The 15,813-nt window shown below is 46.7% G+C and overlaps 1 protein-coding gene across 1 annotated transcript in view; it reads right to left on the bottom strand.

Annotated features, from left to right (window-relative positions):
* FRMD7 (FERM domain containing 7) overlaps positions 1-15,813 on the bottom strand; it is a 366,847-nt gene that overhangs the window by 114,739 nt on the left and 236,295 nt on the right. The window contains exon 4 of the mRNA XM_069206026.1: positions 9,187-9,265. Within this exon, the coding sequence (XP_069062127.1) occupies positions 9,187-9,265 (79 nt within the window). The remainder of the gene's footprint in view (positions 1-9,186; positions 9,266-15,813) is intronic.

Raw genomic sequence — 15,813 nt, 5'->3', positions numbered from 1 at the left:
CTTAGGACACTTGATTGAGAAAGGGTCCAGGAGAATATCGAAAGAAAGGGTGACTGCTATTTTGCAAATTAACTCTCCGACAACCAAGAGAGATGTCAGGATGTTTTTGGGAATGGTGGGCTACTGTCGCCAGTGGATACCCAACTTCTCGATTATCTCAAAACCACTGATAAAGCTGACAGGCAAAGAGATTAAGGATCAGCCGTACACTATAGCTTTATTGAAGGAAGAGCTTGAGTCATTCATGGAATTGAGAGAGTGCATGTGCAGAGCACCAGGTTTGGGTATGCCTGATTATACGAAGCCGTTTCTACTGTTTTGTCATAAAGGTGATGCTTGTTCTTTGTCTGTTTTAACACAGGTCCGTGGAGGTGCAAACCGCCCTGTAGCATATTTTTCAGCTACCTTGGACCCCGTCGCAGCAGCGTTACCGGGTTGTTTGCGAGCACTTGCAGCAGTTGGTCAAAGCCTCACCCAGTGTGAAGGCATAGTGATGGGACATCCCTTGACAGTAATGGTTCCTCATTCAGTTGAGATTTTGTTGACTCAAACCAAAACCCAGCACATGACACATGGCCGTCTTACCAGATATGAGACAATTATATTGGGGGTCACCTAATGTTTCATTGAAGCGATGTACTGTATTGAACCCGGCAAATCTACTTCCTGTTGAGAATACCGAGATTAATAATGAAGAGGAGGTGGAACATGATTATCTTGAGGTAACAGAACTATGTACCAAGCCCCGACCTGATATTCAACATAAGCAGTTAAAATAAAATGACTGCATTATGTTTGTTGATGGATCCTGTTTGAGAGACTCAGTCGGAATGCTGAGAGCCGGTTACGCTGTATGTACCATAGCTGGTATCATCAAAGCTTCCTGGCTCGAGAGAGTGTATTCTGCACAAGTGGCAGAGCTAATTGCCCTTACTAAGGCATGCCATGCAGCTGAAAATCTGAAAGTCACTATCTATACTGACAGCAGATACAGATTTGGAATTGTACATGATTTTGGCCAATTGTGGTCGCAGAGAGGTTTCATGACCTCCTCTGGTTCGCCTGTGAAAAATGGGGAACAAATTAAGGATTTGTTACATGCAATTCAGTTACCTCTTGAAATTGCTGTGGTGAAATGCAATGCTCACGTTAAGTCACAAGACTTTGTGTCCATGGGAAACGGTTATGCAGATCAAGTTGCGAGGTTTTGCTCATTGAACTGTATATCGTTCAAGGATCAGTGGGAATTGTTACCGCAAACTGAAAATAACACATGCCAGAACCTTGCATTAAGGGTGGTCGATACACTAGATGAGCTAAAGACACTACAGGGTCGTGCTAGCAAAGAGGAAAAACGCTCCTGGCAGAGAATGCAATGTGTACAAAGGGCTGATGACTTGTGGGTCTCAGAAGAGGGGAAATTAGTTTTACCAAACAGTCTTCTGTCACAATTTGCGAGGCTCTATCATGGACAGGCTCATCTTGGAAGAGATGCAATGATCAGGTCATTTAAAATCGATTGGTTTAACCCAAAGTTCAGACATGCCGCAGAGGTTACCTGTCACAGGTGCATCATCTGTCAACAGATGAATGCCGGAAAAGGGACTGTGGTAACTTTGAGCCACATAGGGAGAGCTGGTGGTCCATTTAGCAAGATGCAAATGGATTTCATTGAAATGCTTGTTTGCGGAGGTTTGAAGTACGTGTCGGTGATTGTGTGTGTTTTCAGCCACTGGATTGAAGCTTACCCCACATGTAGAAATGACAGTCTCACAGTTGCAAAGCTGCTGCTTAGGGAACTAATACCTAGGTTCGGGTTTCCGGTCTCTATAGAATCAGATAGGGGCAGACACTTCGACAATGAGGTGATTAAGCTCTTGTGTGCTGCATTAGACATCGAACAGAAGCTGCATTGTAGCTACCATCCTGAAGCATCAGGATTAGTAGAGCAAATGAATTGTACTTTAAAATCGAGAATCGCGAAGATGTGCGCAGCTACCAATATGAAGTGGCCAGATGCATTTCCCTTAGTGCTGATGTCAATGAGGAACACCCCTGATAAGAAGACAGGACTATCACCACACGAGATCCTTATGGGTAGAGCAATGAGGCTGCCCGCAGTACCTGCAAATGCTCTTGTGAATATCACGGATGATATGGTGTTGGACTACTGCAAAGGCTTGGCTGATGTGATTCGCTTTTTTTCTCACCAGGTGGAAGCTAACACATTGCCACCGATCGGTGATCCAGGTCACACCCTGTAAGCCGGTGACTGGGTGGTTGTCAAGAAGCATGTGAGAAAGTCGTGTTTAGAGCCACGTTTGAAGGGGCCATATCAAGTAATCTTGACAACAACCACTGCTGTGAAATGTGCAGGCGATCCAAACTGGATACATGCCAGCCACACAAAGAAGGTAACGTGTCCAACTGATGAGGAACTGGAAGTTTCTGACTCAACAGTTCCAGAGAGGGAAGTCTCAGGGCCTGAAAATAGCCTAGAGAGAACTGAGATTGCAGGAGAGCCCACTGAGAACAGCCTTGTCCCTCAAACAGTAAACGAGTTCGGGAGAGGTGACAGTGTGCCTATCTCAGTAGAGGCAACAGGAGAACTAAGTCAAGGAGAAGTTCTCCCAGAAGCAGACGAATACAGGTTAGAACTTGAACCCGTTACAGATCCAGAAGAAGAAGAGGAAGAAGAAGGAGAAATAGTAGAAAGAGATCAAAGTACACCGGCATCCCCTGAGCCAGTTGCAGGTCCATCAAGAGAAAACACCATATTACAAGAGGAGGGTGCTGTTCAGCGTCCTGAAAAGACAAGCCGGAAGAAGACGCATAAGTGAGATAACTGGCCAGAGAAACAGGCTGCAAAAGTAAGAAGTGTACCAGGTGATACAATAACAGAAGAAACGGATACATTCAGAATAGAGGACCTGAGTAAAGGAGAATTGCAAGGTGAACGCAGACTGAAAAGAAAAAGAATCACAAATAGAAGGTACGCAGGTCCTTAGTGGGCATATGCAACAACATCTGAATGGCAACAAGAATTTTTAGCGTTCTGTTTTAATCGAGAAGTACCAGGCCAATACTACAGTACCTGAAGTAACTCAAAGAAAAGACTTTGTTAAAAATCGAAAACTGAAAAACTAAAGAAAAGAGACTTATAAATTACCGGATGCAACACTGATAACCTGATTTGACTTTGAGAACTTGATGATGACAAGCTGCTAACCTGATTAGACAAAGGGGTCCTGGAGTGAGTGAAACGGTGTAAATACACGCAGAAGAGAGAAAGAGACTTTTGCATTAAGAAAAAGGAAAAAAAAAGAGAGAAAAGAAAAGAGTTTATATCGTCCTCAAGTTGATTATTGTTCTGCTATCTGATTCTTTACAGACATGGCTTATAATAGAGGTAGTAACAAGAAGGGTAAGGTGTGTGATTGGTTGAGTCTTATATTAGGTATTGTGGGCCTGATTCTAACTTTGGAGGACGGTGTTAAACCGTCCCAAAAGTTGCGGATATACCACCTACCGTATTACGAGTCCATTATATCCTATGGTGGTAGGTGGTATATCCGCCACTTTTGGGACGGTTTAACACCGTCCTCCAAAGTTAGAATCAGGCCCTGTGTGTGCAATAATAATTGTGGGAGTGATTGTGGGAATGCCGTGGTTGGATAAGAAAGTGACTAACCATGCTTCAAAACCTGAAACTACAACATTAACACCATGGGAAAGGTTTGAGCAGGATGCAAAACACTTGCATGAGGGAACTAACTCAAAGGGGGAACTTTCTACTAATGTCTTCTATCGCTTGCTGAATGAGTATGTTGAGACCATGGATGCGAAGAATTGTTATGTGTGCACAAAGATTCCTTCATCAGTGCAAGAAGGGGTCACTTACCATAGCCTTCCACTAACTTATGGGGTAAGTTGTAGCTTGCTATTAACAAGATTCTATAATCAAGAGCATGTGCAATACTTTTATTCAAATCTGGATGTTGTGTTTTCTTTTGTGCCCGTGATTGAGTTTCTGAACAAGCTAGCTAAAGAGCATAGTATAAAATTAGTGAGAGGTTTCTTTGAACCAACGCTTACATTTGGGACAGCTTATGCACACCGCAACAATCTGACCTGCTTCTTGACACCTGTAGAGAACAGCTTTCTAGATCACACCGATGATAGAAGCAAAGCATTGAAAGAAAGATTAGAGAAAGGGTTAGAAAAACGCACATATGCAAATGATTATGCTTACACTCCAATAAAGACGCAAGGCAAACTAGCTATAGATGCATTACATGTAGGAAGGCTTTGTATATATAGGCCAAAATCTGAGCACAACACTTTATTTGTGGGAACGAATGAATGCAGACATGTGTTTTTGTTTCATAGTAAATGCACATTCATGTTAAATGGACAGGATCCAGAGATCCCTGGGATTTATTATATCTGTGGACTTAATGCTTATTACCGTCTCCCTAAGGGATGGTATGGGACATGTTACTTGGGAATAGTTTTCCCAAAGATTTATCAGATTGATGACTTAAAGCAAATACCTAAAAGTCTGAATTCCAACATGCTAGACAAAAATGAGAGACAGCGGCTGCTGTCGTTGGAGACATATTTGGAGCCATAATTCCTTCAGTAGGGGTTATTTTAAACTCCATAAAGATTCAAAAGTTGTCTACTATTGTCGATAACATGCTGACAAATTTTACAGGGGCTATACTCCTGATGGATACTGAACTTGCTGCGGAAAGAGCTATGACTCTTCAAAATCGGCTTGCTTTAGACATTCTTTTAGCAAAGAGTGGCGGAGTCTGCAAGATGCTCAACGAGTGTCATTGCTGGTCATTTATAACGGATAATAGTAAAAAGATTAGAGGTATGCTTACTAACCTAACTAAAATTAGTGCAGATCTGAAGGATTTGAAGAAACCCGGGGTGTGGGAGAAATTGGGTAACGGAATTGCCAGATTAGGGAGCTGGTTTAGCAATATTTGGAATGGGGTACTTGCAATTGCAAAAATATTAGGGGGTCTATTAATTGTTCTGGCCTGTCTATTAGGATTATGGGGAGCATGCAAAATAAATGATAAAATCAAAAGAAATTGGACAAAGAGAAGCAAAAGGAATGAGGAAAGTGAAAGGGAGAAAATGTTTAATGAAATTTGGGAGAGTTCACACACGGGACAAGATGTTGAAATGCACATAATGCGTAAAGTGAAAAATTAAAGTGAAAGGTTAAAGGAAAGGTTTGTGATGACGAACGTCATCAGAGGAGGGACTGAGAGAGCGTAGCTTATATAATCTATATTAACATGAAATGTTTATGAGTTAAGGTGTAATACTGCCACATAGAAACTATAATAATAGCAATTTTGCTTAGACATGCAGTTGAATTGTGACCACAATGAGTGGCCACCAATGTATACATAGACTAATAATAATGACCAAAGTGTTTATATTATGATTAAATAAGTTTAAACTAACATTTGCATTATTAAATCTGTACTGAAAACCTCATAGGCCTTAAGTTAGCATGAGCCGAAGCTTAGCTGCCCTGGCTCTCATATTAAATGCATTTTTCTATTTTCCAGTGTGCTGACTCACAAGGGGCCATTGACCCTGTTTATTCTTTTTCTTTGACTTGGAAGATGAATGTAAGCATGTTAGATCCGTTTCTCACCGCTTCTTCTCGTTTGCAAAATAAATTTTAAAAAGTGAATTGAAAAAATGTAGATTAATGTAATGTACAAGGTCATTCAAACCGGTGAAGACAATGGAACTGCTGACCAAAAGATGTGCAAAAAATTACAGAAGGATGAAATCATACCAGAAGTACCACCTCTAAAGACGTCAATTACGAAGACCAATCAAAAACATGTAAAATAATATGTGGTGAAGAGTTAGATTACCTAATGTGTTTTATGATAGGTTAAAGATAGTGGGGTATAGCAAATGTCCAATAGAATTTTGGGGGAATGTACATCGAAAATGGGATAAAAACCCATGTCACGGGGAGTCATTTAGGTGGGTTAGGGAATGCTATTGATTTTATCCAGAAACTCTGTCACTCAGTTTGGTGACTTGGTGGGTTACTTAAAACCATCCTCGCCCTTAGATTTGTCCATTTCTACCCTTTACCTCCTTATGAGGAAAGTGCCCTTTTGTCCCGGAGCTGAGTTTTGACTGATGGCGATTTGACTGAAGTCCTGGGGACGAAGACTGATCCTGTGCGCTGACCTAAACTTTGGAGGGTAATTATGACAATGCAATTGTAATTTGTCTGTTTGCTTTTCCTTTCTAGGTACCAACTGCTTGTTTTGACAGAGACCTTAGCTAGATGTTTTCCAAATTGGTGTTCTAAATTGTTTTGCATGAAGCCCAACATGCGAATGCTAATCAGTGGTTAGGACAGGTGTTCATCAAACTGACGCAAATAGCCAAACGACCAAGATTATGCTTTGTTGAACTGACGCGTTATTAATACTCTGCCAAATTGATTTATGTTCACGCTGTGTTATGTACTGATGTTTGTGATTCTCGCTTTAATGAAAGCTTATCAAAGTTGCCATATTGTGACTATGCTATTATGTTTCTTGGTGTTGAGATTAACGCATTTGCTTTTAGACTGTAACTAATAGGGAATAAAACTCATACAATTCTACTAAACAAGGTGTGGTTATTCATGGCTGAAAGGTCATGGTAGAATCTTGAATTGATTAATGACTTTGACTAGAGTGAAATGTATTGTTGTGATAAATATTGATGGGATTATTGACATATTGATTGACATATTGATCAGCTATCTCGTCCTAAAGTGTCTCTCAACTGGGTCAAAAGATTCATTGGCCTAAAACGAGTCCTGATGTGTAATAAAATATTATAAAGGGACGCGTTATCAGGAACACCTCATAAAACATTCCTACAGGTGGAATCAGAGTGGTCTGATTTTGATATGTTAATTCTAATCGTGTGGGAAGTTTAGGATCTAGTAAGATTCTGCCCTTGTGATTCATCAGAGTTCACAATCACAATAAAATATTGTGACATTACTAGCCACCATTTATAAAATATTGTATTGTCTGAAGATTTTAGTGAATAATTGGGAACACTAAGGAATATTGGGGCCTACTAATGAAATCCATTTTGGAGTATGTATGTAGTACTCCTTTATGATTCTAAAATGCAGTTCAAAAACCTCTGGCCAGAGATCTCCACATTTCTTAGGTTTGTTTGTTGAGATCCCACCCGCAGGTGCAAAGATCTCCTCACACGAAGATGGGTTTTAGTAGTAAGTGTGGGAGGCATGAGGGTGAGTGGTGGAAAAACGGTGACAGTTACTAATTAAATGGATAGGAGTTTGTGAAATTAAAGGAGGGGTTTAGGGAGGAACATGCCAATTTGAAACACACTGCAATTTACATTTACAAAATATACTCCTACCTCTACTGCATCAGTACTATGGACAAAATAGTTTTATATATACTCCTCCCTGGGGTAAGTCAAGAACCACATATGGCCAACCCCTGCTACTGCAACACACTTCCATCAAAATCAATGGAGGCAGGAATATCACCAACAACATATAGGAAAAAAGTATAATGAGTTCAAATAAATCATAAATTTAATGTTAATAGCATGTAATGTTAGTGGTGACAAATTTAAATTAAGTTGTTTTTAAACAATGACATAAAACATAACTTGCAACCAAGTTGTAATACATTCAATACATCTGAAACTATAAGGAGAGGGATTGAACATTTCAATAATATAAATTAATTAAAAAAGTTGAAATAACTCAAATTAAAATATAATTAAATTGAATGTAAATCTTTTGAGTTGGTAGGGAATATTTTTACATGTATTCAATTAATTTAAAACATATTTGATTTATTTAAATAAATCTTAAAATCAATAATTTTCCCTATTAATGTTTAAATGAAGATATCTGCCCTCTAGCTGAGATCTCTTCAACAGCCAAGTAGTTTTTATTAGTACTTATTAGACCACAAATTTGGGTGTATGAGTCTTCTCTTCCTCATTTGAGAGATCTAAAGTTAGGCAGAGGTCTCTGCACAGAAATGGTGAATTTCATCCCTGGGAAGATCTCTGTCTTTGTGTAGCTGGAGATATCCACATGCGGAGATCTCCTCTCATAAACTTACCTACTTAAATAGGGTCCATTGATTCTGCTTGTCATCACAGCAAATATCTTAAGGGAGTAAAAGCCTGCTAGAGATGTTGGGGACATGTTTTTAATACTGCAGAAACATTTACTGAGAACTCAATTACAAGAGAGTATTTATCTCTCTGTAGCTTTGGCTTGAAATCCCCCTGTGGTTCTTTGAAATGGTATACTTTGACTGGACGTGGAACCAGAAGGAGTTGTGTTACCTAATGGCCTTCAGCTAAAGCCATTATAAATTCCTCTTTGATATTGGCTACTAGAGACATCTCTGAACAAAAACTGTAAATGTCATGGATGATGTGACCTCTGCCAAGATGTAGGTGGAGAGCTTCATGTGTGTAGATGTCTGCATGTAAACTTACCTCAGGTGATAGGGCACATTTTTGTGCTGGTCATTACAGAAAATCTCTTTGAGCAGCAGAAGCCTGCTAGAGATGTCAGAGGCATGCTTGGAATGTTGTACAGTCTAAATTATAACTGCAATTCCTTATAAGAATATTGGAAGTCACTGATTAGTTCTGTTCCCATGTAGAGGAACAGGGCCAATGGTAACATTCCTTTGTAAGGTCATGGAACTCTGATCTGGTTTATTGTTTACACCCTAAATATGAAACATTGTTTATTTCCCCATCAATATACTGTTTCAGATGGTGTTTGCCCTGTATAAGAATACGTGGAGCAGATCAATCTCTGTTCCTATAAGATAGATGCTAAAATGCAATTTAGATGGAAAAAGCAGTTCACCATTCCTCTATTTGAAGCCACAAAAACATACTATAGAAGACATTACTCCTTTAACAAGTAGAGAACCATGCAATACTGTCTTGATGCCCATATTGACTGCAGTTCCTAAATAACATCTGTGCACACTAACAAAAAAGTCATTGTTTTAAAATGGCTAAATGGGACATCTCATAAAGAGAATGATAAACAGTCACTTCCAGCAGATCAATTATATATTTAAAATATGGTCAAAGAACGAAAACCAACTGTACCTTGTTAATTCTTCTCGTAATTGCCCAGGATCCGCTGGGAAAAACTTGACTATAAAATTGAAAACGAGTTCTTTGGGGTCTTAAAAACAAATTAACAATGTAATAGTAAGTAAACCTTGGACACACCGTTGAAAAAACATTTATCATGCAAATCATTTATTAATTCAACATATGTATGCTTTAACAATGCATCTCAGATTTTGTATGTCTGGGGTTTTACACATGGATCCAAATTTGCCATATTTATAATTTCAGTGTATCCTCTTATATTTAACTACTTCATACACTCTGTACAGGTCATGTGAATCACTAGATTAGTGGTGAATATCATGATTGAATAAAAATGAGGAGCAGTCCAGTGAGTGAATGAGGGAGGACTACTGGGTTTAAGACTTGCACTAGTTTGAGCCAGGCTCAATTGAGTAAACCTATTTATTCCGATATAAATTAGAATTATTTGTAATGGCTGTAATTGTACAGACACTACGTAGATTTTTGCAAATTTGCTCTAAAACTTACCAGATGTTTTAGTGAAAATGCAGGGAAGGAACTAGAAGGATTAATATTTGTTACGGTTCGAGGGACAGTGGATGTGCAGCGTGGAGCTAAATTGCATACAAACTTATTTTGGTTCACAAATAATCATTCTTTCTTTGCATACAAACATATTGTGGTTCACAAACAATCATTCTTTCTATGACAACTCACACATCACAGTATTTGGATATACAAAAGCACTCCAAATCTGGATAGTGGTCTGGATTTATTAGGTCTTCAAATGAAGAAATGTACAAACATGAAAATATAATAGATTGGACAAATAGTAGGTGAGGATAATCAAAGTTTACAAAGAGAGGAACTCCTCAAATCCATAAGAGGCATTATGGCCCTCATTCTGACCCTGGCGGTCGGTGATAAAGCGGCGGCCAAGCCGCCAACAGGCCGGCGGTCTAAAATATGCAATTCTGACCCTGGCGGGAACCGCCAACACAGCCCGCCAACTTAACACTCCGACCGCCACAGCGGTACAAACAAACAGCGCGGCGGTTCCCGCCAACAGCCCGGCGGCAGACAAAGTACCGCCCACCCTATTACGACCCACCAATCTGCCACCTTTTCCGGGGCGGGAGCACCGCCGATAAGAACACGGCGGAAACAGACTACGAACGGGAAAACGCTCACCTCTACGCACTCCACGCGAGATTCCGGCAGTATGGAGCCAGAGTTGCAGGTCATCCCCGCACTCCTATTCCTGCTCATATACCAGGAGCACACCCGGCGGCGCGGAAGACATCGGTGAGTACGGCACCTACGACACAGGGGAGGGAAAAGATTACCGGCACACACCCACCCACCCACACCCACTACAACACACACATCAATGCATTCCCACAGATCACTGTCACAACCCACAAACCACCCCCCTCCGAAATAATGCAAAGACCAAAAGAAGAGATCATAAACGGGCAGATATATTGAAATATGTACACCAGTAATCCCAATTAATAAATAAACTATGTACAAAATATATACAGCTACTAAATGTAGTCCAACCACTGTCCGTGGATCACAGGGGTCCTGTGCAAAGGGGCAAGGCCCAGTCCCACGACAAGAACTCCACGGAGAGAACACTGCAGGGGCATCAGAAAGAAAATAGGACAGGCACCTCAGGGGGAAGGGAAGGGGGGGCACCTCAGCCACTTGAGTACACGACGCCAGATCCACGAGGGGACTCCATGACCACTGGCCCATCCTGGGGAGAGCAAAGCCACAGTCCAAACAGTCCATACAGTGGGTGGCCTGCCCACTGGGCCATCCTGGGGAGAGCAAAGCCACAGTCCATACAGTCCATACAGTGGGTGGCCTGCCCACTGGGCCATCCTGGGGAGAGCAAAGCCACAGTCCATACAGTGGGTGGCCTGCCCACTGGGCCATCCTGGGGAGAGCAAAGCCACAGTCCATACAGTCCATACAGTGGGTGGCCTGCCCACTGGGCCATCCTGGGGAGAGCAAAGCCACAGTCCATACAGTCCATACAGTGGGTGGCCTGCCCACTGGGCCATCCTGGGGAGAGCAAAGCCACAGTCCATACAGTCCATACAGTGGGTGGCCTGCCCACTGGGCCATCCTGGGGAGAGCAAAGCCACAGTCCATACAGTCCATACAGTGGGTGGCCTGCCCACTGGGCCATCCTGGGGAGAGCAAAGCCATAGTCCATACAGTCCATAACAGACCCCACTGCCACTGGAGGAGGCAAGTTGGCCAGAGGACATCCTGCAGCCCTGCCCGAGATAGATCCTGCCCTGCCACGTCTGCCAAAGGGCCAGCGGTTCTTGCCCTGAAGGGCCCAGTTCAGCGGTTCTTGAGACGGCGGGGCCCAGTTCAGCGGTTCTTGAGACGGCGGGGCCCAGTTCAGCGGTTCTTGAGACGGCGGGGCCCAGTTCAGCGGTTCTTGAGACGGCGGGGCCCAGTTCAGCGGTTCTTGAGACGGCGGGGCCCAGTTCAGCGCTTCTTGCCTTGAAGGGCCCAGTTCAGCGGTTCTTGAGACGGCGGGGCCCAGTTCAGCGGTTCTTGAGACGGCGGGGCCCAGTTCAGCGCTTCTTGCCTTGAAGGGCCCAGTTCAGCGGTTCTTGAGACGGCGGGGCCCAGTTCAGCGGTTCTTGAGACGGCGGGGCACAGTTCAGCGCATCTTGCCTTGAAGGGCCCAGTTCAGCGGTTCTTGAGACGGCGGACGGTCTATGGCCAACTGCTAATTGCCTGGTGGTGCCCTCCTGGGCAGCGGGGATGGTGCTCCTTCACTGCCCACCTGGGCTGTGGGTGGTGGGGCCCTCCTGGCCAGCTGGGCTGGGTCCTCCCTGGGCAGCGGCTATGGGGGTGGTGGGCTCTCCCGGGGCAGCTGTGCCGGTTCCTCCCGGGGCAGCGGCTATGGGGGTTGTGGGCTCCTCCTGGGCAGCAGGCCTGCTGCCTGACCTCTCCAACTTGCTGCCCTTGCCCTCCTTAGTCGTCGGCCTGTGGCCCTTTCCTCCCTTTGGAGCTGTGGCTGGTGACTGTCTCTGGGTGGTGTCCGGGGGGGATGTAGAAGGCGGGCTCCTGCGGCGCCCCTTCCGCCTTCTGCTCCTCTTCCCAGGGGGTGGGCTGGCTGTCCCCTTGCTGCTGGGCGAAGATCCAGACATGCGGGCTGGCGGGCTCCAATACCCCTGCACCCTTGTCAAGGGGGCTGCAGGGCTGGTGGTGGCTGAGGTGCTCTTCTTACCCCGACGAGAAGGAGGGGGGGGCTCAGGGTCAGGAAAGAAGTTAGTAGTGGCGAGGAAGAGCTTCTTGGGACAATGGAGAGTGGTAGGTACAGTGGGAATGGGAGTGGAGGGAGAGGATGTGGTTGTAGGTGAGTCACGTTTGCTGTCTTTGGGTGCAGGTGCAGGAGGGATAGGCTGTTGTGAGGTGGATGGCTGTTGGGTGGGTGGGTGGCTGCGTTTGTGTGGTGTGGAAGAGGGGGTGACAGACACAGTGGGAGAGGACACAGGGGACGTGTAAATGGCAGTGGGGGTGGTGACTGCACGTGTGCGGACTGGAGTGGAGGGTGTGCTGGTGATGGAAACACTGGCTGATGGTGAGGTGAATGGAGGTGTGAGTGTAGACGTCACAGGGAGGGAGGAGGGAGGAGGGAGACGAGGAGGTGGGGGTCACAGAGGTGGTAGTGACTGTTGGCATGTCTGCATCGGAATGTTGCGTGTGTGAATGTCTGCGTGATCTGTGGTGCTTATGTTTGGATGAGCTTCTCTTGGGTGTTGAGGTGTGTGCAGGCTGGTCTGATGGTGTGGGTGGGACAGGCAGAGGAACAGGAGACTGGGAGGAGGGAGTTAGTAGAGGCAGGCAGGAGACAGGGACAATGGCTGCCGTCAGTGCTGAGGCCAGAGCCTGGAACGATCGCTGATGGGCAGCCTGACCCGAATGAATGCCCTCCAGGTACGCATTGCTGCGATGAACCTCCCTCTCCACCCCCTGGATGGCATTCAAAAGGGTAGTCTGCCCAACAATGAGCGTTCGGAGGAGGTCAATGACCTCCTCACTGAGGGCAGCGGGGGTAACAGGGGCAGGGCCTGAGGTGCCTGGGGCGAAGGAGATGCCCGGCTTCCTGGCAGAGCGGGCACGGGGCGAACGCGGAGGGGCTGCTGGGAGGGCGGAGATGGTGCGCTGGGTGGCGGCTGTACCTGTAATGGCGGGGGGCACGGATGGTGCCACCCCCGCAAGGGAGCCCCCTTCCGAGGACGTGTCCGTGTCGCTGCAGGGTCCAGTCGTCCTCGTCGTGGAGCTCCCCTCGCCCTCCGTCTCACTGGTCCAGTCTGACTCTGTGGCATGGCCCTCCTGGGCCATGTGAGATGCAGCTCCCTCCTGCCCCGATGCCACTTCTCCTCCGCCTGATGATGCTGATGCACACAAGCACAGAAAGACAAACAAAAAGGGGGGGGGAGAGAGAAATAAAGGCATATTGAGTACATGGATCTCCGGTACAGTTAGCGGACATGACAGACACAGATGCCCCCTGCACTAAGTTGCGCACTTGGGGTACGCTACGCATTCCGTGGAACATGGCCTACACGCCTAGATTTGACAACTGCACCCATGGATGACACGGCCCAGGGATGGCTGTACTGACAAACTACTGAGGGTGGTGGCTGGGGACACAGGGGCTTACGGGTGTGCCCAGCCTACAGATATCGCCCTGGCCTAGGGGGACCCCCAGCCCTCCTCCCCCACCCAGACACCTCCACTGCGCGACAACAGAGTAGATAATGCTTGTACTCACCCCCTTGTGTCTGCTGTGCTGCCCTCACGCGCCCATCCAATTCAGGGTAGGCCACCGCCAGGATCCGGAACATCAGGGGGCTCAGTTGACGGCAGGCACCCCGCCTACGTTGGGAGGCCATCCCCAGCAGAGACTCGGCGGTCTTCTTGGTCCCGCGGCGGATGTCCTCCCACCTCTTGCGGCAGTGGGTGCCCCGTCGATGGTGGACCCCCAGGGCCCGGACTTCCTTGGCGATGGCACGCCAAATCCCGATCTTCTCATGGGCGCGGACCTATGTGACAAGTAAAGGGAGGGAGAAATACCACGTTCAAGTTTCTCAGCATTTTCCTTTCCAGTGGCCCAACGCCCCCCATCCCCGCCAGGCCCCCCGCCATGCCCAACATGCCCCCCATCCCCGCCAGGCCCCCCGCCATGCCCAACATGCCCCCCATCCCCGCCAGGCCCCCCGCCATGCCCCCCGCCATGCCCAACATGCCCCCCATCCCCGCCAGGCCCCCCGCCATGCCCCCCGCCAGCCCCAACATGCCCCCCATCCCCGCCAGGCCCCCAAGCCAGCCAGTGGCCCCAAATCCATATTGAATTAAACTCACTTGTTGGTCTGGAGGACCGTAGAGTAGCGCATACTGGGGGAGGACCCCATCCACAAGTTTCTCCAACTCCTCTCCAGTGAAGGCAGGGGCCCTTTCCCCAGTCGCAGCAGCCATTGTCCCTTCCAGACCGAGGTCACAGCAACACTTGCAGTATAGGTCCTCTCCTGTGAAAGTTCAAGTCGCAAGTGGATAAGTAGATAGAAAATGGCGGTCACGTCCGCGGCGGTGCGTACCGCGGCGGTGCGTCCCGCCACCGCCGGCGCCCTTCGCCATTGGCTCCTGAAACCCATAGGCTTCAATGTTAACCAATGCGGCTTCGCGCCGCGGTCTTCGCCCGCCGCCCGCCGCGGTGTGCCACGCCAGCGCATTGACCTCACATCCCATTGTCACACTTCACAGGTCAGGCAGCCGCCATTTCCAGGGCCCACATGGCTCAATTTCAACTACGTCACACAGGCCTAGGCCTTGCATAGCCACTCAGACACGCCATTCACTGCATAGAGAATCGTATACTGTGCTAGCTGTGAGTACGTACCTGTGGGTTGCTTGACTGTGTGCTCCATGTTGTCCTTCCTAGGCACCGTCCGCTGGGTTGGGCGAGGAGACGGATGAATCCTCCCGTGTACCGACCGCTGGTGGACCTGTCGACAATGGAAGAACGCCACATTATCCTGACCTACCGTCTTAACCGTGCCACTATCCATGAACTGTGTGCCCAGCTGGAGCCCGACCTGATGTCCCCCATCTGCCAACCCACAGGGATTCCCCCTCTGGTGCAGGTCATGTCAGTACTACATTTCTTGGCAAGTGGGTCATTTCAGACAACCGTGGGAATTGCTTCCGGAATGTCTCAGCCCATGTTTTCGAAGGTGTTATCCAGAGTGTTGTCTGCCCTGATGAAATCCGTGAGGAACTACATCATTTTCCCTGAGGTGGGCGAATTGGCTACAGTGAAGGGTGATTTCTACGCCCTTGGACATATTCCCAACGTAATTGGTGCCATTGATGGGACCCATGTGGCTTTGGTTCCCCCAAGAGACAGGGAGCAGGTGTACAGGAACAGAAAAAATTACCATTCAATGAACATCCAGGTGGTGTGTTTGGCTGACCAGTACATCTCGCATGTAAATGCCAAATTCCCAGGGTCAGTGCATGACGCCTACATCCTCAGGAATAGCAGCATCCCTTACGTGATGGAACAGCTACAGAGACACCGTGTATGGCTAGTGGGGG

The sequence above is a fragment of the Pleurodeles waltl genome, chromosome 2_1 (genome assembly GCF_031143425.1).
Source record: "Pleurodeles waltl isolate 20211129_DDA chromosome 2_1, aPleWal1.hap1.20221129, whole genome shotgun sequence".
Lineage (NCBI taxonomy): Eukaryota > Metazoa > Chordata > Amphibia > Caudata > Salamandridae > Pleurodeles > Pleurodeles waltl.
The sequence above is the reverse complement of the archived record's forward strand: the minus strand, read 5'-3'. Positions and strand labels throughout refer to the sequence as shown.